The following is a 23,241-nucleotide window of genomic DNA, read 5'->3' on the forward strand; positions in this document are numbered from 1 at the left end:
AGACAAAAAAAGAAGTACCAAAGGGAAATTAATTAGAGTTTATTAAAAATAATTCTAGAATTAAAATAACTGTAGGAAAGAAAATTAAACTGAAGGTAATACAAGTGAATAGAAAGAAAACAGACTTGAGAGGAAACAAAGGATGTACATTAGACAAGATCATCCAGCAATGGTGACAGCAAAGAAAGCTGAAGCAATGGAACAAATTTTGAAAATTTATACTTAAGGCCGGTGCCATGGCTCACTAGGCTAATACTCCACCTAGTGGCACTGGCACACTGGGTTCTAGTCCCGGTTGGGGCGCCAGATTCTGTCCCGGTTGCCCCTCTTCCAGGCCAGCTCTCTGCTGTGGCCAGCGAGTGCAGTGGAGGATGGCCCAAGTACTTGGGCCCTGTACCCCATGGGAGACCAGGAGAAGCACCTGGCTCCTGCTTTTGGATCAGCGCAGTGCGCCGGCCGCGGCAGCCATTGGAGGGTGAACCAACGGCAAAAGGAAGACCTTTCTCTCTGTCTCTCTCTCTCACTGTCCACTCTGCCTGTAAAAAAAAAAAAAAAAAAGAAAAGAAATTTATACTTAAAGTATACTTTAAGTGCAGAATATATTCAAATGTATATGTTTATACAGTGTAAATGTATTTAAGAAAATCACTCCATAACATTCAACACTTAGCTATGTTCTTATAGACTACTGAAATTATAAAGCAAAGGAAGATATGAGTATCTAGAAAGCTAGGCACTTATGAGGAATATGAATGGTAATGAGGGATTTCAGATTATCCAACTACAGAAAGAAAAATGGGAAACTATAAAACACTTCCTACACAGATACGCTTATTGAAAATTGCTTTAAAAATTGCACTTGATAATGACATTTATAAATCTTATTAGGCTTTTTTTTCTGTAAGATAAATGCCATATCATTAACATGACTTTAAGGACACAATTATACTAATGCCCTTATGGGTTAAGGTTAACATTTTTAAAAAAATTTTAAAAGGCCGAGAGAGACAGTGCTTCCACATACTAGCTGGCTACCCAAATGGCCATAATGGCCAGCACTCTCCAGGCAAAATCCAGGAATGTGGAACTCCATCCAGGTCTTCCACATGGGTGGCAGGATCACAACCAGTTGGGCCAACTGCTACCTTCACAGGAACATTAGTAGGGAGTTGTACTGAAAGCAAAGCATCCAGGACTCAAATTGGCACTGTGATAAAGGATGCCTGCATTGAAAGCAGTGGCTTAACCCAGTACACAGTAACACAAGCCCCAGAATTTTAATGAATGTGCACTATGTAATTCAGGAGGTGTGAAATCAGTGTGGATCTCCCAAAGGGGTGGCAGGCACCTCAATAACTTTATGCTTTAATTCCATTTTCCACAAATACTTGAATTACCCTCATATATTAACACATGTTGGGAAGTACATTTTAAAAATTTGAAGTCAATGCTAGCATACTCCTGCTGTGCTGTGTTCAGCCATCCCCACTATCCAAGCTCTGAATAGGTCACTGCTCTTTGACACCTGCCTCCCCGTGCAGTACTCAGTAAAACCCTGACACTGTTAAAGTAAAACATTCTGCACATTCCACACCTATTTCAGGAGCATTTGAATATGGCTGAACATAACCAAACTAACAATCCCGTTTTTATTTGTAATCTCAGATCTCAAGTGGGCACTCAACACTGGTGTTATACTGTACTTCCCCAGGCTATTGGTTTTCCCACTATCCATGTTACTTTTTTATACCTTTTTCCTCCTCAATTTGTAATACCCCTGACTTTCCCTTACTGTCTGCTGATGACCTGGCTCATACTTCATTGAGCAAGTATAAAGAATGAGATGGGAGCTCTCTCATATTCCTACCATCCAAAACACTTTTCCCATGTATAAACTCTACCTTTCTTCCTCCTCTTTCAACAGATGATGTGTTCTTGCTCCTATAGTATTCTCATTTGGGTTTTGGATCACATTCCCAATTACTTCTGTGAAAACTTCCCTCTCAATTAAGTATTTATACAGAAAGGAAGGAAGGAAGGGAGGGAAGTAGGATGGATGGAAGTAAGAGAGAGGGAAGAGAAAAAAGATGTTTCCTTGATCACAACTCCTTTGGAGTTACAGCCTCAATCCTCTGCTTCCTTTCCCAGCCATTTGGGGAGTGAACCAATGGATGGAAGATTCTCCCCCTCCCTCCCTCTCTCTCCCTCTCTTTCTTCCTCTCTGTAGATTTTCTTTCAAATAAATAAATATATCTTAAAAATAAATAAATAAATGCTTGTTGAATGATGGTTCCCCTCAACATGGCTTGGATAAATTGGGTCAAATTTTGTTTTTCAAATTTTTTTTCTAAATTTCATTCTACTAATCCAAACACAATGGGGAAACCAGGCAGGGAGTTAGATGAGGGCAAATGAGGTGGAATTTCTGCTAGTCACTCATTATAACTTTATCCCCTCACCCATCAGTTTGACCACCTTCCCACACCACATGGATGGCAGGAACTCATGTACTTGAGCCATCACCTGCTGCCTTCAGGGTACACATTAACAAAAATCTGGAATCAGAAGCAGAGTCAGGACTTGAACCAAGGCACTCCAATATGGAATAAAGGAATCCCAAGCAACATCTTAAACACTGTGCCAAACTCCCACCCCTAGATGTCTTATTAAAGATGTAGCTATTAAATTTAAGGAAGCCCTATTGGTTTGAAGTATAACATATGCCATACTACAGATAAATCTCAGGTATAACCATGAAGTACATGAAGTGGAAATTCTAACACAAGGATTGGTAAGATCATTAACTTCAATTCTAACATAAGGATTGGTAAAATCATTAACTTCAATTGTTAGTTGCAAACTCTGATTCATGCCTGACAGAAAAAGCTAATTTTCTCTCTTAGCTACTAGGTATACAAATTACATTCTAAGAAATTAATCATGACTTTTATACCATAGATCCTATTATGAATAGGTACATAGTCTTGTGGGGTCATAGGCTCATTCTATTAATGAAGATTTCTCCATCAAAAAGTTAAATTAGGGACAGGCATTTACCCTGCAGTTAAGATGCGCAAGTCCTATATCAGAGTAGTTGCATTCAGTGCTCAGCTCTGGTTCCTAACTCCAGTTTCCTGCTAATATCAATCCTGGAAAGCAATAGTGATGGCTCAAGTAGTTGGGTTCCTGACAACCACATGGGACATTTAGACTGAGCTCCCACTCCTGGCTTCAGCCTGACCGAGCAAGTCCCAGCTGTTGGCATTTGGGGAGTAAACCAGCAAATTGAATGCATTCTCAATCTCTCTCTTTCTCTCTCTCTCTCTCTCTCTCACTCTCTCTCTCTCCTTCTCTCCTTCTCAATTAAGTAAAAAATTAAATAAGACTAAAAGCAGTAATAAAGACAAGTATTACACTTCTTTCATATGACCAACAAATAGGTACTAAAAGTTTTCAATTTTTCCAATTACTCATCACATTTCTTTCTTGTTCCTTTTTAAAACTAACCACTTGTAGCCAATGTTGCTGCTAAGCCACCAGCTATAATGCTGGCATCCCATAAGGGTCAGTTTGCGTCCCAGCTGCTCCACTTCTGATCCAGCTCCCTGGTAATGGCCTGTGAAAAGCAGCAGAAAATTAATATCAGAAATGACCCCCTAAAATTACATATGAAAATGTTTCCCGTCAAAGTTCCCCAGAGGTCGAGTCTGGGGTGCCACATATGTTACCCAAATTTGGGGTGCCAGATGATATCACCATATGCTTATTAATAAATCCCCAATAGTTATATGCCCTAGAGGGTTCTTGCCTAATATTTAGAGAAGAATTCTAAATACTGGCATAAATGAATGAGGCAGCATGGTATGTTTTAAGCTTTTATGTAGTGTGAAAGATGCATAGGACAGTGAAGGCTTTAGTTCAGTTTAAGGAGAAGGGAAAATCTGGATTCATACTGAGTACCAGGAACCAGCCATGTAGAAGAGCATCTAGGCCAGGAAGCCTAGGGTGGGTGGTCCGAAGGCCACATGCCCTGGGGGTGCAGGGCTTCAGCCAGCCCCCTCCTGGCTAGAGGCCAGGGCAAAGAAGAGAGAGGACACACCCTGTTCCAGGCTTTTAACCCACTTCCAAAGGGGAGTGGTTAATTAACCTGATTGGCCAGTGGGCACTCAGGTGTGGCCAGGTAGGGGCATCAGGTCACACAGGGGTGTTGTGAAGGTATCAGGTAGGGGCGTGGTGAAGATGTGGTCTTCCAGCTCACAAACCGAATCAATTTTAACCTGTATGCCTACTTCACAAGTGTTTGGGACACTGCCACTCACATGAGAGACCCAATGAAGCTCCTGGTTCCTGGCTTTAGTAGTCTTGCCCAGCTCTGGCCATTGCAGCCATCTGGGGAGTGAACTTGCAGATAGATGATATCTGTCTATCTCAATCTCTATCTCGATCCCACCCCCATAATTCAGACTTTCAAATAAATAAAATTCTTCAATTTTTTTTCAAAAAGAAATAAACACGAACCACTTAAACTTTCATAAGGTAAGCAAGAGGCTTACCACACTCATACATTTAGGACCTAAGATATTGTACTGACTGAAAAAAGCAAAGTACATAAGAAAATTATACTTTGTGGTGTTTCTTAAGGCATATATGTTGTTTTCTAAATTTCTGAAGTATAATCATGAGCATTATTATATGTAAATATTTTTAACTTCTGGTAATTAATAGAGAAGAGGAAGTATGGTGGGGTAAACTTTTTATTCTCCATAATCTCTCCTTGATATTATCAGAAGCTTATAATTTTTTTGCTTGCCTTTTTCTGGAATTTACACTTTTAAGAAATTATGAAAATTCCCAAGAACCACTCTGAGAACCTCCACCACCAATGCTTGCAATCAGATATCTCTACAGCAGAGGGTGAGGTAGTCACAAAGTGGAAAATGCAAAGTGAGTTGATCTACCTCTCTCAGGCTGTGGCTTCACTGCCCACCTTTAACAACCCACTGCCTTGTTTCTTTCTCCTCCACACTAGTATGATGCCATCCCACTTAGCCAAAAGCCAGTGGCAGCAAATAGCCCAAGGGGAAGTCATCAAATAAAAGGTTTCACTTTAAATAGCTCAGCTTGTCTTTAAAGAGATATAAACATGACAATTTTTAAGGATAGGTTTCTGACTGTAGCAGTTATCATCTTAACTCTTAACAGTACTTATTGACACAAAAAATATAAACTGATGGATAGATTTCTCAATCAACCACATAATTTAAAATAAACAAATTGCCACTCAGCATCAGCTATCAGTATGAAAGTGTTCATGAAAAAAAGCAATTAACCTGGCCAGCTCCGTGGCTCACTTGGTTAATCCTCCACCTGTGGCACCAGCATCCCATATAGGCACCGGGTTCTAGTCCCAGCTGCTCCTCTTCCAGTCCAGCTCTCTGTTGTGGCCCAGGAGGGCAGTGGAGGATGGTCCAGGTGCTTGGGTCCCTGCACCCGCATGGGAGACCAGGAAGAAGCACCTGGCTCCTGGCTTCAGATCCGCACAGCGCCAGCCATTGCGGCCATTTGGGGAGTTAACCAATGGAAAGAAGACCTTTCTCTCTGTCTATAACTCTACCTGTCAAATTAAAAAAAAAGCTCTATGGTGCCCCTCATTTAAACCAGTTGCTTGCATGTATATATGCAGATTGACTTTTGCTAATATATGGAGAGCAATGTATTTCCCTGGCATGGAGCTCTCTGAAGAGTTTAAATGCTAATCTGTTGCTTTCATTTCATTTGCTTATCACCAGACAGCATTTATTAAATATCTATCATGAGTTTCACACTCTACAAATCTGTATTAACTATCTTGATATTTAAGGATACTTACATGTTTTTTTTTAAAGATGTATTTATTTGTTTGAAAGTCAGAGTTACACAAAGAGAGGAGAGACAGAGAGAGAGAGAGAGAGAGAGAGAGAGAGAGAGAGGTCTTCCATCTGATGGTTCACTCCCCAGATGGCTGCAATGGCTGGAGCTGTGCCGATCCAAAGCCAGGAGCCAGGAGCTTCTTCCAGGTCTCCCACATGGGTGCAGGGGCCCAAGCACTTGGGCCATATTCCACTGCTTTCCCAGGCCATAGCAGAGAGCTGGACAGTAAGTGGAGCAGCCGGGTTTTGAACCAGCACCCACATGGGATGCTTGCACTTCAGGCCAGGGCATTAACCCACTGTGCACAGCGCCGGCCCCATGCTTACACGTTTATAACCTGAGCTAATTCTCATAACTTCCCTCTCTTGAATAGCTATGCCTTTCACATTATGCTTTTTTCACACATATGCAAATACAAAATCAACTTTAGTGTGCTACTTTAGAATTTATAAAAGGCCTTTTGTGTAAGACTTACATAACACTGAAAATCTTAGCTTCTAGGACTTGAACTTACTTGAACATGTGAAACTGGCAAAAAGGACTTGGTTTTCTCATTACAGATGAAAGAGGTGTGAAGAGACTGTTCCAATTGTTAGATTCTAGTGATCAGGCCCCGACTCTAATTAGGTCTCAGGTAGACACACATCTAGATTCTTCTTACGGTCTCTGTCAGAATTCCCAGCCTATGAGTGAAATTCAGTCTGTGAGTAAATTGTAATATCCAAGGTTCTCAGTCAAAAATTTATTGAGGTTTGTATCGATGAGATGAAGCATGTGTCTATATAATACATGCATTCAATAAATAAGTACTGAATCATATGGAAGTAAAATTGGATACAGAAATACCAGGCAAAGACTTTTTTGAGATGAAGAGCATGTTTAAAAAGTTACAGTCTTAGAGTTTTGCAAACATGTTTAAAATGTGACTGGAGCTCTTGTTTGGCATAGTGATCAAGCCTTCCACATCCCATTCAGAATGCTTGAGTTCAAGCCTCAGCTCTGCTTCTGATTCTACTTCCTGTTAATAGAACCCTGCTGGGCAGCAGGTGACGGCTCAAGTATTTGAGTCCCTACCACCTACATGGGAAGCCCTAGACTGAGTTCTTGGCTTCAGCCTGACCCAGCCCAGGTTGCTGCAGACATTTGGAGAATGAATAATGAATGTAAGAACACTCTCTGCATTTCAAATAAGTGAAAATAAATGCACAAACCTTTTTTGTAAGGCAGAGTTAGAGAGTGGGAGAGACAGAGAGCTCTTCCATCGCTGGTTCACTCCCCAGATGGCCGCAACAGCCAGGTCTGGACCGAAGCCAGGAGCCAGGAGCTTCCTCTGGGTCTCCCACGTGGGTGCAGGGGCCAAAGCACTTAGGTCATCTTGGGCTGATTTCCCAGGTGCATTAGCTTAGCAGGGAGCTGGATCAGAAGTGGAGCAGCCTGGACTGAAACCGGTGCCCAAATGGGCTGACGACGCTGCAGATGGAATCTTTTCTACGCCACAGTGCCAGCCCCACAGAACTCTGTTTTGTCTTCCTGATGTCTGAGTGGTTTTCCTTTACACCTAACTGTTCTCCCTAGTAACAACAGAGATTTTGCTCTCCAAGTCAAACCTGGAGTTCTTAGTACTGGCAGCTCACCCTAAGAACATGCTGACTGGATCCAATATTCAAACACAGGTTTCATATTTTCTTCTGATAGATCTAATGCAAAGCAAGGAGAGTGTCTACAGTAACTAATGCCTTACTGTTAACCTAACTGTCCACTACAGGCCTGGGAGAGAACCACTGGAATACACACTGTCATATAGTATCCAAAATTGACTCACTTCATAGTTGAGGGACTCTGTCCTGACCAATCATTTAAGTCTGCAGGAGCAGGGAGGGGTGGTTTCTGAAGAATTTACAAATACAGCTCATTGAAGTAAGCTGCTCTCACCCCCACCGCACCCCTATACACATTGTTTTTGCCAGTTAAAAGTTTTGGTAAATTCTAAGCTGACCAGCAGTGACGGAGGAGGCAAGCCCGACTGCTTGCACTGCTGAACTCCAAGGACCCTGGTGTGTCCCAGTGCCAAGCTCACTGTGCCTCACTCTCCCTCCCTGCCCACCAGGATTCCGGGCTCCAGAGCTGACCCAAAAAGTAGGCCCAGCTCAGGTGTCGCCTTTGGACAAAGTCACTGTCTCCTGCTCTCTTCCCGAAGACTTCCCGGCCCGATGTTGCAGTTCCTGGTTCGCCCGCCCACCAGCGAGGGAAGCAGAGGCACAGTGTGTTCTTTCTGGAATCCGGCTCAGCTTGCAGGCAGGGATTCGGCAGGCTGGGCACAGAAGGGCCTGAGCCAGACTGCTCCACAGGACTGCGGCCTGGAAAAACCCGTTGCCCTCAGCGCCCTGCCACTGGAGGTGTCCCGCCAAATCATGTTCTAAGCCTTAGTCTCACGTGTCAGCAGCTCCCAGGCTTCCAGCCAGTCAGCGGCCTTCGTGCCCCGCGCCTGCTCAGGCTCTGCCCCTGCCGTAGGCCTCTGGCCAATCCTCGCTTTAGGAGGTGGGGCTGGCCCAGAGAGACCCCGCCCCCACGCTGGCAGGCTATAAAAGCTGTGGTGAACTGCAGGCCGCTACTCTGTACTGAGATCAGCGAATGCTAAGTGTCGTTTTTATGGAGATTCAGCCCGACTGTGGAGGTATGGACGAGAGCGTAGGCAGTGACACCAAGAGTGTGGAAAAGCAGAAGATGAAACGGTCCTTGTGAGTAGGCTCCTCTCTGTCAGGTCGGCTTGCTGTATATGGGGCACTTTGGGAAACACTGTAGCCTGAGCCTCTGCAGAAAAACCAAGCGCACGATGCTAATTTACTCAGGGAAATTACATCTACGAGGGCTGTGCTGGCTTTGTGAGTGTGGACACTCGGGAGGGCTTGGTAGGAGGAGGGTGGAGGCGCGCTGGGGCCTTATGGAGCGGCCTTCTGCGTGCATCTCAGCGCAGCTGAGATCCCTGGTCGACATCGTGTGCTTCTGCTGGGTGGCGGGAAATCATTTACCTTTATTTTAAAATTATTAAGATTGATATCTAAAGTGTTCTTGTCTATTTAGATAAGAATTCTTGTTGGGAAAGTGGCACAGTCTTATCTCTGGCGAGACCTACACCCTGACACCATCCTAGGCTCTAGCACCCACTGCCATTGCTGCAAGCCAGGCGGCCACATGGCCCAACCACTGGTGTCAGCCCCACCCCCATCCTAATGGGATTCTCTGCTCCTCCTTCCCTGCCCGCCCCCTGGCGAAGTTTTAAAAGGGCCTGTTTCTGAACACGCGGCGCTCTGTCGGCTCCGTTCTCTCACTCCCCTCTCTCCTCTCCTCTCTTCCCTCTTACTTGTTTTCTTTCCTTGCCCCTCCCCTCTAGCTTGCCGGGTTTTCCCCAATAAACCCTTTACCTTACTCCGGTGTTTGGTGTGTTTTGTGGTGAACTTACATTGGTGCCGAAACCCGGGACCTTACAATTCTAAATATCGAGTTTCTGTAAATCAGACAGCGTGGTGTGGCTTAGCATTTAGAGTGTGAGAGAAATACACAGGAAGGTGAAGGCTTTATTAAGAGAAAGGAATCAGAAATTTAAACCGGCAGTTGCATACCAGGCTTTTCCAGGGAGTAGGCCAGAGCCTGCAAGGGAGAGCCTGTGGGCCAGAGAGCAGCAGCAAGGCAAGTCAGCAGGCTCCAGAGGCATCCAGAAGGCCGCCCACACCAAGAGGCATGAGGTGAACAAGGGCCACGTGCAGGCCATCACGGGTCAGAGTCACGGGGAAAGGAAAAACCGTGCAGGCAGGAATGACCACAAAACCACAAGGTGCAGGCAAACAGATGAGGGGCAGCCAAAAGCTGTGCCTGGAGGCTTGGGAGAACAAGGGTGGGCCCAGCAGGCTCCACCCTTTTTATTCAGTCCCCAAAGGGGCATGGTTAATGGTCTGAGTGGCAGGTGGGTGAATACAGGTGGGATACATAAGGGGTGGAGGCGTGGTTTTCCAGTTCATGAATCTGATTAATTTAATCCGATCTGCCTGACCATATCAGGGGAAGAGCATTTGCTGGCTGAAGATCTCGTTTTGAGTCCTTTCTCACCTTTTCATGATAAAGCTGTTCTCAGGCAGTCATGACTGTGGAACAAATCTTCCTCAAAAGAGCACTGTAGGTCGGAGGGCCAGTGTCACTCCCTATGCATGGCCTCTGGTGCATCCAGGACCATGGGTGGAAGGGGAAGGAGTGAACTGCCGCTCTTTGTGGGCCAGAAATAGCTTAAGGTTTTCATTTTTTTTAAGGTTTATTTGAAGGTCGCAGTTAGAGAGGCAGAAAAAGAAGTCTTCCATCCTCTGGTTCACTTCCCTAAATGGCCACAACCACAGGGGCTGGGCTAGGCTGGAGCCAGAAGCTCTTCAGGGTCTTTGACTGGGTGTAGGGGTCCAAGGACTTGGGCATCCTCCACTGCTTTCCTGGGTGCATTAGCAGGGAACTGGATTGAATGTGGAGCAGCCTGGACTTGAACCATTGCCAATATGGGGTGGATGGCTTAACTCATAGTACTGGGCCCCAGTATGTGCTTTTTGGGTATGCAGCATATTGAGATAATATTTTTGTGAATTTTAAGGTAGTTCCTACCTTTACTCTTAACACTAGTAGTTATAGTCTGAGAAAACTATTCAGTATTTCAGTGCTGGGTTTAAATATTAGGTTGATAAGGCTGCTACTTGGTTTTGTCTCATTTGGTTTGCCTGTAGCTACTAGATAGCTTTATTGGATAAAAATACATTCAGCTGTAGTTGTGTTTTCAAGCATGGCCACTTAGTGACTTTTTTTTTAAGATTAAAAGATTGGAAGACACGATTGAGTTCCTTCTTGCAAAATTCTTCCACTCCTGGGAAGCCCGAAACCAGCAAGAAAAGCAAACAGCAAACTTTCAGCAAGTAAGTGAGAATCCTGTGCTCACAAACCTGAACAGCTCACTGCTGAGCTGGAAAGGGGACCTGATATGTGCCCTCTTAACTGAAAACTTCTCTTGCAGGCCTTCCCCAGAGGAAGCACTGCTGTGGTCAGAAGGATTCGAGGAGCTGCTGGCCAGCAAATGTGAGTTAACCTTGAATTTGATCTACTGCAAATATTGCAAGAGTCTAGAAAGGTGTGTCTCCACAGCAAATGAGTGGCTCACAAGAGGAGGAATGCACTCAATAGTCACAGGAGCCTAGAATATCTTTTTCTCCCCTTATTTCTTAGCATATTGACTCTGAGTGGGGAAGACAAATTAGCCTTAAACAGCACAGTGGCAGTGCTCTTAGTTGAAGTTGTCCACTTTTCCATTGCATATATTGTTTACAAGACACTTGTTCCCAGAGAATTTGTGGTTCCCCTGAAGACATTTTTTTTGCATCAACAGCAAACATAAGTATTTGTTTTTATACTTAAGTATTTTGTCTACTGGCATCTTTGTCTTTCTTTAAAATTTGTTAAGATTTTATGTAAGTTGTATAACTTTCATTTATTTCATTTGTATAGATTTTGGAACATAGTGATACTTGCCATGCTACCCTCCCTCCCACCCATGCTCCAATTCTTCTTCCTCTCCCTCTCTCCTTCCCACTCTTTACAATGAGCTACTTTCAGTTTACTTAATGATCATACAGTTAATCCTACACTAAGTAAGAGTTCAGCAAATGGTATGAAGAAAAAAAAACCCACTGTTCCTCAATGGAAGAGATGGGCTTTAAACAATCATTGAATCTCAAAATGTTCATTGCACTCTAATACATTACATTTCAGGTACTCTATAAGTTAACTCAGATCAGGGAAAACATATAGTATCTGTGTTTTTGGGGACTGGCTTATTTCACTAAGTGTAATGGTTTCCAGTTGTATCCATTTTGTTGCAAAAGACAAGATTTCATTTTTTTACAGGTGACTAGTATGCCATAGTGTATATATATACACCATAATTTCTTTATCTAGTCATTTTTCCAAACTCCATGAGTTCCAGTAGTGTCTCAGTGGGGTCACCTACAAATAGGGATAGTTTGACTTCCTCCTTTCCAATTTGTATCCCTTTGATTTCTTCTTGTTTAATGGCTCTGGCTAAACCTTCCAGTACTGTATTGAATAGCAATGGTGAGTGGGCATCCTTGTCTGGTTCTGGATCTCAGTGGAAATGCTTCCAACTTTTCCCCATTCAATAGTATGCTGGCGGGTGGCACCGTGGCTCAATAGGCTAATCCTCCACCTTGAGGCGCTGGCACGCCAGGTTCTAGTCCCTGTCGAGGCACCGGATTCTGTCCCAGTTGCCCCTCTTCCAGGCCAGCTCTCTGCTGTGGCCAGGGAGTGCAGTGGAGGATGGCCCAAGTGCTTGGGCCCTGCACCCCATGGGAGACCAGGAGAAGTACCTGGCTCCTGCCTTAGGATCAGCACGGTGCGCCGGCCACAGCGCAGCGGCCATTGGAGGGTGAACCAACGGCAAAGGAAGACCTTTCTCTCTGTCTGTCTCTCTCTCACTGTCCACTCTGCCTGTCAAAAAAAAATAGTATGCTGGCCATGGGTTTGTTATAAATTGCCTTGATTGTGTTGAGGAATGTTCCTCCCATGCCCAATTTTCTTAAGGTTTTCATCATGAAAGGATGTTATATACTATCAAATGCTTTCTCTGCATGTATTGAGATAGTCATATGGTTTTTCTTCAGTTTGTTATTGTAATGTATCACTCATTGATTTGTGAATGTTGAACCACCCCTGCATACCAAGGATAAATATCACTTGTTCTGGATGAATGATCTTTTTGGTGTGTTGTTGGATTCAAATGGCCAGTATTTTGTTAAGGATTTTTGCATCTGTGTTCATCACAGAAAGAACTACAGAACAATTTCCCTGTTTCTTTTTCTTGTATAGGAATTAAGGTGACACAGGCTTCAGGAGTTTGGGAGGGTTACCTCCCTTTCAATTGCTTTGAATAACCCAAGAAGAATTGGAATTAGTTCTTTAAATATCTGGTAGAATTCAGCAATAAAGCCATCTGATCCTAGGCTTTTTTTTTTATTGGGAGGCTCTTTATTACTGATTCAGTTTCCATCTTGGTTATTGGTCAGTTAAGTTTTTTATGTCTTCATGGCTCAATTTAGGTAGGTGGCTTGTGTCTAGGGATCTATGTTTTTAATTTATTTGACAGGTAGAGTTATAGATAATGAGAGAGAGACCGAGAGAAAGGTCTTCCTTCCATTGGTTCACTCCCCAAATGGCTGCTATGGCTGCTGCTGCGCCAATCTGAAGCCAGGAGCCAGATGCTTCTTCCTGGTCTCCCGTGCAGCTGCAGGGGCCCAAGCACTTGGGCCATCCTCCACTGCCCTCCCGGGCCACAGCAGAGAGCTGGACTGGAAGAGGAGCAACTGGGACTAGAACCCGGTGCCCATATGGGATGCTGGCACTGCAGGCAGAGGATTCACCAAGTGAGCCATGGTGCTGACCCATAGGGATCTATTCTTTTTTTCTAGTTTTCCAAGTTAGTTGGCATACAGTTCTTGATAGCTCTTTGTACCTCTATTGTTGTGATCATACCCCCACCCCCTCTCCTCCAAGCAGAGCAATGCCTAGGTGTTTTCCCTGTGTTCAGTACTTATCTGTGCCACCATGTGAACCATACAAATGATCTGCACAGTCCTCACTATGAGCATAGTTCTCTAGCCTAGTGTAGTAAATTGTTCCCTATTCCAGCATCTTGGAATCCCAGCATCTTGTTCCCATCCAGCATCTTTGTCTTTAAAGATCTAAATTCTGAGGGCTGGCACCATGACACAGTAGGTTAATCATCCACCTGCAAAGCCGGCATCCCATATGGGCTCCGGTTCTAGTCCCAGCTGCTTCTCTTCCTATCCAGCTCTCTGCTGTGGCCTGGGAAAGCAGTGGAGATGGTTCAAGTGCTTGGGCCCCTGCACGCACATGGGAGACCAGGAGGAGGCACCTAGCTCCTGGCTTTGGATCGGTGCAGCTCTGGCTGTTGCAGCCATTTGGGGAGTGAACCAATGGAAGGAAGACCTTTCTCTCTGTTTCTCCCTCTCACTGTCTGTAACTCTGCCTCTCAAATAAATAAAATATTTTTTAAAAGAGCTAAATTCTGAGGATTATGTGTTTGAATGAAATCTAGAAAATAGCTAAGTGATAATTATTTGGTTATTCAGTTCTTCATATTCTGTGTTCTTTCTCCTCCCATCTCTTCTATCTTTATAGATGGTGTGGCTGTTTTTAGGGCCTTTTTAAAATCTCAATTCTGTGAAGAAAATATAGACTTCTGGCTGGCTTGTGAAGACTTCAAAAAAATCAAATCATCCCAGAAGCTGTCCTCAAAAGCAAAGGAAATATATATAGAATTCATAGAAAAAGATGCCCCAAAAGAGGTAAGATAAAAATACTCATTTCAGCATAATGTGGACATCCTTGGCACCAAGAGGCAGCAAAAGAATTAGACATTAGATTAAGCCAGGGGTGAGGAATGGTGAAAGGATATCTCCCCTGGCATTCTGGTTTTCAACTGTATCTGAAGACCTGGCAGGTGAAGCTCATCACATGGTACAGCTTCTTTTTGTGTTTCATTTTCAAATAGCAGAGCAATGGGTACTGAGTGATTCTCTAGGAATGAATACTGAGTAATCTGCTTTTTTGTTTTATTTCAGGTAAACATAGACTTCCAAACCAAAATCCTTATTGTCCAAAATATACAAAATGCTACAACTGGCTGTTTTACATCTGCACAGAAAAGGGTTTACAGCTTGATGGAGAATAACTCCTATCCCCATTTCTTGGCATCAGAATTCTACCAGAACTTGTGTAAAAAACCACAAATCACCACAGAGCACCATGCTATATGATTTGAAAAAGGGAGCCCCAGAGTGAGAGACATGTCTTTCTGCATCCTGAGGTAGAAGGCTATCACCTACCAAAGAGAATGACATTGAATTCAGCCTGGTTGTTTGGGAAACATCTCTCAGAACTACTGATTCCAAGTTGGGTAGTGAATCAGGAAGCTGCTGACTGTCTAGGAGAATCTTGTATCAGGATAACTTCCACTGCTCTACAGACACATGGAAAGAATATGTGGCCTGAATGTGGAGGGTCTCACTGGAAAAGCAAGAATATGAAATGGAAGATAACACAATTTATCCAAACACATGAAAAATCAATGTCTGAGATTATGTGGTCTTGGCTAGCTGGCTGTACATCTTTCCCTAAACCCGTCCATGTTACCACATAGTGGCTTTATTTTTCAGTTTCGAGTCCTAACATTAGCAGGTTTGCTCTGTGCAAGAGTATTGAAGTTCTTGTGACTCCAGATCATCCATACTATTCTTATGCATGGTTGAACCTGAAATGGTCTGTTTGAATTGCTAGATAGTTTGTGAAATAGAGTGGGTGCTCATGTGTAGAAAGCTACAGTGTCTGTTACAAGTGCCAAAAACTGTCTTGAAGGCAGCAGAAGTTTGAAGTGGTCTTTGGATATTTTAATACATTTTTTGATAAATAATGCCATTGAATGCTTGGAGTCCAGGTATGAGTTGATTTGATTTTAATAGTTGGAAATATGTCAAGCCCAAGGGGAAACATCTGTCTAGGGAAGCAGAAGCATCTGCTGCTGTGCCTGTCCTTGGAGAGCTGGCATCCCCCAGAGTGATTCTCTGATTCTCAGATGAGGGTAGCAGGGAAGATACAACTTTCTAAACCTAAGTTACAGCACATCCTTAGAACCACCCTGTGTCAAGCCTCTTGGTATAATTTTTTAAAGATCAAGGTCATTAATAAGAACAATAGGACTTTGATTTAAAGCCCTTCATGAGTATTAAGAACCAACTAAATAGAAGTGAAGGGTGTGGAGACAAGCACCAATGTTAGGTTATTCAATTGCTCCAATGAAGAAAGAGCCAAATAAGGGGAACATGGGCCTCCCTCTTTTGTCTTTCCCCCCTTGGTTCTAAGCTTTCTTTGACATGTTCCATGGAACTGTATTTTGGCAAATATCTGTGATGGGCTTATCTGGGCCAGTGATCTGAAAAAGAGTAGAAGACATGGTTGTCTACTGGGGAGGAAATGGAGAGAAAAGATGGAGACTCAAATCTTATTTTCTTAGAAACAGATTTCCATATGATCATCAAGGGTAAGGTCATCATCCACAACTTGACAGACTTTACCAGATCTACCTTCAGAATGTCCCAGGCACCCTGTCCTTCTCTTACTGCAGCCACCTGCTTCCTCGCTGGTGTTGTCATTCTTCACCTGGATCTCAGAAGGCCTCAGTACCTGTGTCCTGCTTCTGACCTGTTCTTGAAAATTTATTTTAACATCATTTTTCTCATATTACATTTATGCTCAGAAAACTTGGACTCCTTGGCTCTAAAATCATGGTAAACTCTTGTGCCTAAGACTACAATTTCTCTCTAATAGCTTGGTTTGTTTTCTGCCTTGCTACTCCTATCAGCAATATTTGATACAGGCTTTTTTTATGGGGCCCAAGATAAACTATCTCCTATTATTGATCCAATTTCCCTCCCTCTTTCTCTGCCTTTCAAGTGTATTGTTTAAAAAGTTTTTTTTTTAAAACAAAATACTCTGTTCACTTGAATTTTACTCATTTGTCAAGGCTCAGATCGATTCATTTCCATGAACTACCCTCAAGGGTATATAAGTCTTCTTTCTCAAGTAAATGATCAATAACTGTACCATTCTGACATACTCTACTTCATTTTCAAAGTAATTAATAAAGTTGCAGTCTTGGAAGATATTCAGGACCCACTGCTCATTGATGATCTAATTAAATAATTGATTGGTTGAATGATGCACAAACTTTTTTTTAAAAGATTTTTTATTTGAAAAGCAGAGTTATTGAGAGGCAGGGGCAGAGAGAGATAGAATGAGAGAGAGAGAGAGAGAGATCTTTCATCTGCTAGTGCATTCAAAGGATGGAGCTGGGCTCAATCCAAAACCAGGAGCCTGGAGTTTCTTCCAGGTCTCCATAGTAGAGAGATGTATTTTGGAATTTGAATATCTGGGACTAGAACCAGTGCCAATAAGGGATGCTGGCACTGCAGGTGGTAGCTTTACATGCTACACCACATTGCTGGCCCCCAACAAACTCTTAATTGAAACTACATACAGTGGGGAGCCAGTACTGTGTTATAGCTGGTTAAGCCACCACCTGCAGTGCTGGCATCCCATATGAGTACAAGTTCCTTTCCCAGCTACTCCACTTCCAATCCAGCTTCCTACCAATGCCCCTGGGAAAGCAGCAGAGGATGGCCCAAGTGCTTGGGCCCCTGCACCCACATGGGAGACCTGGAAGAAGCTCCTGGCTTTGGCCTGGCCCAATCCCACCCAGTGTGGTCATGTGGGGAAATGAATCAGCAGATGGAATATCTCACTCTCTCCCTCCCTCTCTCTCTTTCTCCTCTGTGTCTCTGCATTTCAAATAAATAAGTCAATCAAAAATGTGTTCTTAAAATGTAACTGAAGGGGAAGGCACTGAGGCATAGTGAGTAAAGCCACTGCCTTCAGTGCCGGCATCCCATATGGGCACCAGTTTGAGACCCAGCTGCTCCACTTCTGATCCAGCTCTCTGCTATGGCCTGAGAAAGCAGTGGAAGATGGCCAAAGTTCTTGGGCCGCTGCTCCAAAGGAAGGAGACCTGGAAGAAGCTCCTGGCTCCTGGCTTCAGATCAGCCCAGCTCTGGCCATTATGGCCATTTTGGGGAGTGAACCAGTGGATAGAAATTCTCTATCTTTCTCTGTCTCTCTGACTTTGCCTCTCTCTAACTCCGCCTTTCAAATAACTAAAATATTTTTTTAAAATGTAACTGAAAACAAATCATTTAAATATTCTAGGTGGGACTGAACAAAAATATCCATGGGGCAAGAGCTATTTTCTCATAGGGTGAACCATTGAAGGAGTAGCACTTGATTTTGTTGTGCTTGTTTAACCTCCAATGGTATCTATTCTTTCTCCTTCACATATTCACTACCATCATCAAGGCTTCATTTGTGTCATGCCAATGTTACTTCATAGTCTTTGTGGGTTCTCTCATATTAGTTTCCTTTTTCCAATTCATCTTACATATGGAGTCAGATTTTTTTTTCTTAAGATTTATTTGTTTATTTGAAAGTCAGAATTACACAGAGAAAAAGAGAGGCAGACAGGGAGAGAGAGGTCTTCCATTAGCTGGTTCACTCCCCAATTGGCCGCAAAAGCTAGAGCTAGGCCTATCCGAAGCCAGGATCCAGAAGCTTCTTCTGGGTCTCCCATGTGGGTGCAGAGGCCCAAGCACCTAGGCCATCTTCTACTGCTTTCCCAGGCCATAGCAGAGAGCTGGATGGGAAGTGGAACAACTGGGACTCGAACTGGCACCCATATGGGATGCCAGCAATGCAGGCAGTGGCTTTACCAGCTATGCCACTGTGCTGGCCCAAGATTTCTTTTAATAAACACCTATTTTACCATATATTGTTTTCTCTTCAAATATTTCCAAAGTACCATGGAAAGAGCACTGGATTTAAGTTAGTGAATAAGATTCTGATCATACAGCATTAACTTTCTGGTTAACCCAGTAACCATCATCCCTTGGGACCTCAGTTACTTCATCTCTAAGGGAGTTGACTAGATCAATAAAAATGCTTCCAGCTCCAAAATTCTGTCTGGATTTGGATGTTCATTAGAATATGTCCCTACCCTGACAACTTTATTTTTTTTTTACCAAAAATATCTAACATAAAATCATGGCTTCTATCCATTTGCTGCCTTCCCGATTAGAATAAACAAAAACACCATGATTTTACTCGTGATGACCTTCTGTCTGGATTGCTCCCTCTTCCCTTAATCTTCCCACATCTGACACATTCTTCAAGACTCAGCTCAACATCTTAAGGTACAACGGTTCATTAATCTCCAGCCCAACCTCAGGTTCAAAATATACTTGTTGAGTACCTACTCAAATAAGGCCCTAGTGACACCTAGAGGAAGAAAGGAAATTCCTGCCCCTGTGGAATTTACAATCCATTGGGGTCAAAGGTAATGAATAAGTCACAAAATAAAACAAGGTAGTTCTGGATTTTGACAAATGCTTGTGAGAAAAAAAAAACTAAGTGATGAGACAAAAAGACTTGACTGCCTGGGAAGGCACATTCTATATGTTTCATGAATTTTTTTAAAGGTTTATTTTTTATTTATTTGAAAGACAGAGTTACAGAGAGAGGTAGAGACAGGAGGTCTTCCATCCGCTGGTTCACTCCCCAGAGGACCACAAAAGTCGGAGCTGCACCAATCTGAAGCCAGGAGCTTCTTCTGGGTCTCCCACATGGGTGCAGGGGCCCAAGGACATGGGCCATCTTCTACTGCTATCCCAGGCCATAGCAAAGAGCTGGGCCAGAAGAGGAGCAGCCAAGACTAGAACCGGCACCCATATGGGATGCCGATGCTTCAGTCCAGGGTGTTAAGCCGCTGAGCCACAGCACCAGCCCCTCCATGAATTTGTATTGACTGAACAACTAAACTCCAGACTCTGCCTTTTAATAACAAATCCTCTTTGAATAGGATAAATGTAAAAGTTATTTTAGCTAGGTCACAACTTTCTCTTAGTTCCAAAATAATCTTTGTCTATAAAAATAATCTTTTAATCAAAATACAGTATGTGATATTTTAAAATTTGAAATCATTACTTTATTTACCTTTTAGAATTTATGTATGTCAAGGGAACAGATTTGATGTATTTTGTATATACAATCTTAAGAGCATAATATTTCTCATTCTCCCTTTCTCCTTCCCTCCCTCCATCCTTCCTTCCTTTTAAGTTTTGTGATGACATACTTTCCATTTACTTCATAATAACAAGAGTAATCCTTCCATAAATAAGGAATTCAGCCAGTGCCATGGCTCACTAGGCTAATCCTCCACCTGCGGCACCGGCACCCCAGGTTCTAGTCCCAGTCAGGGTGCCAGATTCTGTCCCGGTTGCCCCTCTTCCAGGCCAGCTCTCCGCTATGGCCCGGGAGTGCAGTGGAGGATGGCCCAAGTCCTTGGGTCCTGCACCAGCATAGGAGACCAGGAGAAGCACCTGGCTTCAGATCAGCACGCTGTGGCAGCCATTAGAGGGTGAACCAATGGCAAAAGGAAGGCCTTTCTCTCTGTCTGTCTCTCTCACTGTCCATTCTGTCTGTCAAAAAAATAAATAAGGAATTCATCAAGTTTAATGACATAAAAAAATCTCTTGAATTATTTCTGAAATCATCAAGAATAACAGGTTTATCCAACTATTGTGCCAATCTTGTGATGATACACCAGACTAATGATCAAGATAATCTTCATCCTTATGATTAAGTTTGTACTTATTTATTTTAGATATGAGAGAGATGGAGGCAGATAAAGAAAGCTCCTCCCATCCACTAGTTCATTCCTCAGTTGCCCATAAATGCCTAGGCTGGGCCAGGCCAAAAACAAGAGCTGGAAACTCCATCTGGACCTCCCACCGGAATGGCAAGGACCCACATACTTGAGTCATTATCTGCAGTCTCCCAGAGTGCGCGTTAGCAAGAACTATTTTCAAGCTCTGTCTTGAAGCACCTTGTCTACTACCAAGGGAGAGATCTCACTGTTCTGTGTCAGTGTCAGTGTCAGCCTCTTGTTTGGTGCCACACCTTTAGCCCTTTGAACGCACTGTTCTTGTGCCTAAAATAGCCTTTTATCCTCTGATTGAGGTGATCCTAACATTATTCAGCTCTTTGATAAAATTGGACTTCTTCAAAACTTCACAGATGAACTCCAGGCAGGATGAATAATTTCTTCTTATCTCCTGCAGTATTTTATTCATACATCAATTATAGCATTTTATTGAAATAATATAGCTCAAAGCATCACTTTCTGTACTTACTTTTTAGAGCTATCTCCTCTGTCAATAAGATTATTCAATGTCCAGTTTATTTGTTTACTGTTTTTTTACACAATGTTACTTGTATTTTTTCTTTAATCAGTGTTTTGTAGTTTTCAATATACATGTTCTACACATTTTTGTTAGATTTACAAGTTATGGGTTTTTTTTATGATTTATTTACTTAAAAGGCAGTCATAGAGAGAAGGAGAAGCACATGGCACACACACACACACACACACACACACACAGATCTTCCATCCTCTGGTTCACTTCTCAAATGGCCACATCAGCCAGGGCTGGGCCAAGTTGAAGGAAGCCAGGAGACAAGAGCTTCAGCTGGGTCTCCCATGTGTGTGCAGGGACCCAAAGACTTGGGCCATCTTCTGCTGCTTTCCAAGGCACGTTAAGTAGGAAGCTAGATTGGAAATGGAGCAGCTGGGACCTGAACAGGTGGCCACATGGGATGCCAGCATCACATGCAGTGGCATAAACTGCTGTGCTCTAAAGCTGATCCCTTTCTTCACTTGAGTGGCTATACTTGCTATCAGACTTTTCATTTTGTTGCCTGTAATTCATTGCTGTTTTATACAAATTCTACTGTGTTTCATGTTTATCTTGTACCCTAAGACCTCACTGGATTTATTGGCTTCAGGATTTTATTTTTGTAGATTCTTGAATTTGTTGTTTTATAGAGACAATCATGTCTTTTGCAAATATAGGCAGTCAAATTTATAATTATTGCCTTAAACCCTGTCAGATAATTCCATCATCTCTGCTTTCTCATTGTTGGTATCTACTGATTGTCTGGGTTTATTCAAGTTGAGATTTGCTTCATTCTTGGTATGACAGGTGATTTTCTGAGTCTGAGTAATTATGATGAGAACCTACATCCTATTTAGCCAAACCTATTGCACCTGTTTTGGGCTGTGCTCTTCCAACAGAAGAGGTCCTGCTTTGTTCTCAAATGGGAAATAAGTCCAGGTTCCCTGCTGGCTTATAGTTGGCCCCCAGCAAGGAGGGACAATCCTTTTCCTTTTGGACAGGTGTGGAGATGCAGCTCTCTGCTGGTTTCTATGGATGGCCCTGGTTTTCAGCTTGTCTAGATTTGCAGTTTATACTCTGCTTTCAGCATTTGCTGGCCTGGGTAGAGGTCGGCAGTTATTGTTTAAACAGATCTGTCTTGGCCAGCGCTGTGGCTCACTAGGCTAATCCTCCACATGTGGCACCGGCGCACCAGGTTCTAGTCCCGGTCAGGGTGCCAGATTCTGTCCCGGTTGCCCCTCTTCCAGGCCAGCTCTCTGCTGTGGCCAGGGAGTGCAGTAGAGGATGGCCCAAGTCCTTGGGCCCTGCACCCCATGGGAGACCAGGATAAGTACCTGGCTCCTGCCATCGGATCAGCACAGTGCGCCGGCTGTGGCGGCCATTGGAGGGTGAAGCAACAGCAAAGGAAGACCTTTCTCTCTGTCTCTCTCTCTCTCTCACTGTCCATTCTGCCTGTCAAAAAATAAAATAAAATAAAATAAAATAAACAGATCTGTCTTGTGAGGCTGCCCCTTTCCTTATCATTGGGCTTAAGAAATAAAGCTTTTGTTGGGACTTTTTTGTCTTCTTCCTGGCATTTCTGAGTTACCAGTTGTTGGGTTCCAAGTCTGACATATATTAGGCCAAAGGACAAGCTAGAGAACTTTCCACCATCTCATTTCTTGGGTCCTAGTCTCTAGCTGTTTGTCCTACTTCTCTCTACCTTTCAGTCTTTTTTCTTTTTAAGGATTTATTTGTTAATTTGAAAAACAGAGTTACAGAGAGAGGGAGTGAGAGATCTCCCATCCATTGGGTCACTCTCCAAATGGCCACAACAGCCAGGGATGGGCCAAACTGAAGCCAGGAGTCAGGAGCTTCTTCCAGGTATCCCTTGTGTGTGACAGCGACCTATGCATTTCAGCCATCCTCTGCTGTTCTCCCAGGCATATTGGAAGGAAACTGGATCAGAAGTGGAGCAGATGGGATCAGCAGGAACACAAACTAGTGCCCAGATGGGATGCCAGCATTGCAGGCAGCAGCTTAATGCACTACACCACACAATGCTGACCCCTACACTTCAGACTTTTTATGTTTGTTTTCTCTATAATGTACAAACGTTTCAGTTGTATTCAGTGGAAAGAAATAGGGAAAATAGTGTGTTTTCTATTTTTCAGAAAGTGAACATCTTCTCTACCATTTTTTGCTTTTAATATTTTGATTACCATATTTACAAAAATTGGTTTCTTTTTATGCATTTATGCATCCTCTGAGAATCATCAGATGGTCATAGAAATTATAAGCTTCCCAGAGAGATTAAACTTCCCAATGGGCTGACTGCATTCCTAACCAAACTGTGTGAGTGTGAGTGTGAGTATGTGTGTGTGTGTGTGTGTGTGTG

At 43.2% G+C, this 23,241-nt stretch overlaps 2 protein-coding genes across 3 annotated transcripts in view; one reads left to right on the forward strand and one right to left on the reverse strand.

Annotated features, from left to right (window-relative positions):
• Positions 1-23,241, reverse strand: part of LOC149124800 (zinc finger protein 39-like) — a 750,627-nt gene that overhangs the window by 364,859 nt on the left and 362,527 nt on the right. The gene's annotated exons all lie outside the window — the stretch shown is intronic.
• Positions 8,489-16,690, forward strand: LOC127486775 (regulator of G protein signaling 2-like). 2 transcript variants are annotated; one of them, XM_051830991.3, is made up of 5 exons: positions 8,489-8,648; positions 10,752-10,853; positions 10,952-11,013; positions 14,149-14,315; positions 14,592-16,690. In XM_051830991.3, the coding sequence occupies exons 1-5, from the start codon at positions 8,542-8,544 to the stop codon at positions 14,784-14,786; spliced, it is 633 nt and encodes a 210-aa protein (XP_051686951.3). In that variant the 5' UTR covers positions 8,489-8,541; the 3' UTR covers positions 14,787-16,690. The 2 variants fall into 2 exon arrangements, with proteins under 2 accessions (XP_051686951.3, XP_089157969.1); XM_089301843.1 differs by lacking the exon at positions 8,489-8,648 and adding an exon at positions 9,934-10,080.

Source organism: Oryctolagus cuniculus, chromosome 8, assembly GCF_051225735.1.
Source record: "Oryctolagus cuniculus isolate XC-2025 breed Fujian yellow rabbit chromosome 8, ASM5122573v1, whole genome shotgun sequence".
In the NCBI taxonomy this organism is placed as follows: Eukaryota; Metazoa; Chordata; class Mammalia; order Lagomorpha; family Leporidae; genus Oryctolagus; species Oryctolagus cuniculus.

Excerpts from the sequence above, each read along its gene's own strand:
- LOC127486775 (XM_051830991.3), top strand. The coding sequence starts at position 8,542 with ATGCTAAGTGTCGTTTTTATGGAGATTCAGCCCGACTGTGGAGGTATG. Across the intron at positions 8,649-10,751 it reads CAGAAGATGAAACGGTCCTT|ATTAAAAGATTGGAAGACAC; the intron begins GTGAGTAGGCTC and ends TTTTTTTTTAAG. Across the intron at positions 11,014-14,148 it reads GGAGCTGCTGGCCAGCAAAT|ATGGTGTGGCTGTTTTTAGG; the intron begins GTGAGTTAACCT and ends CTATCTTTATAG.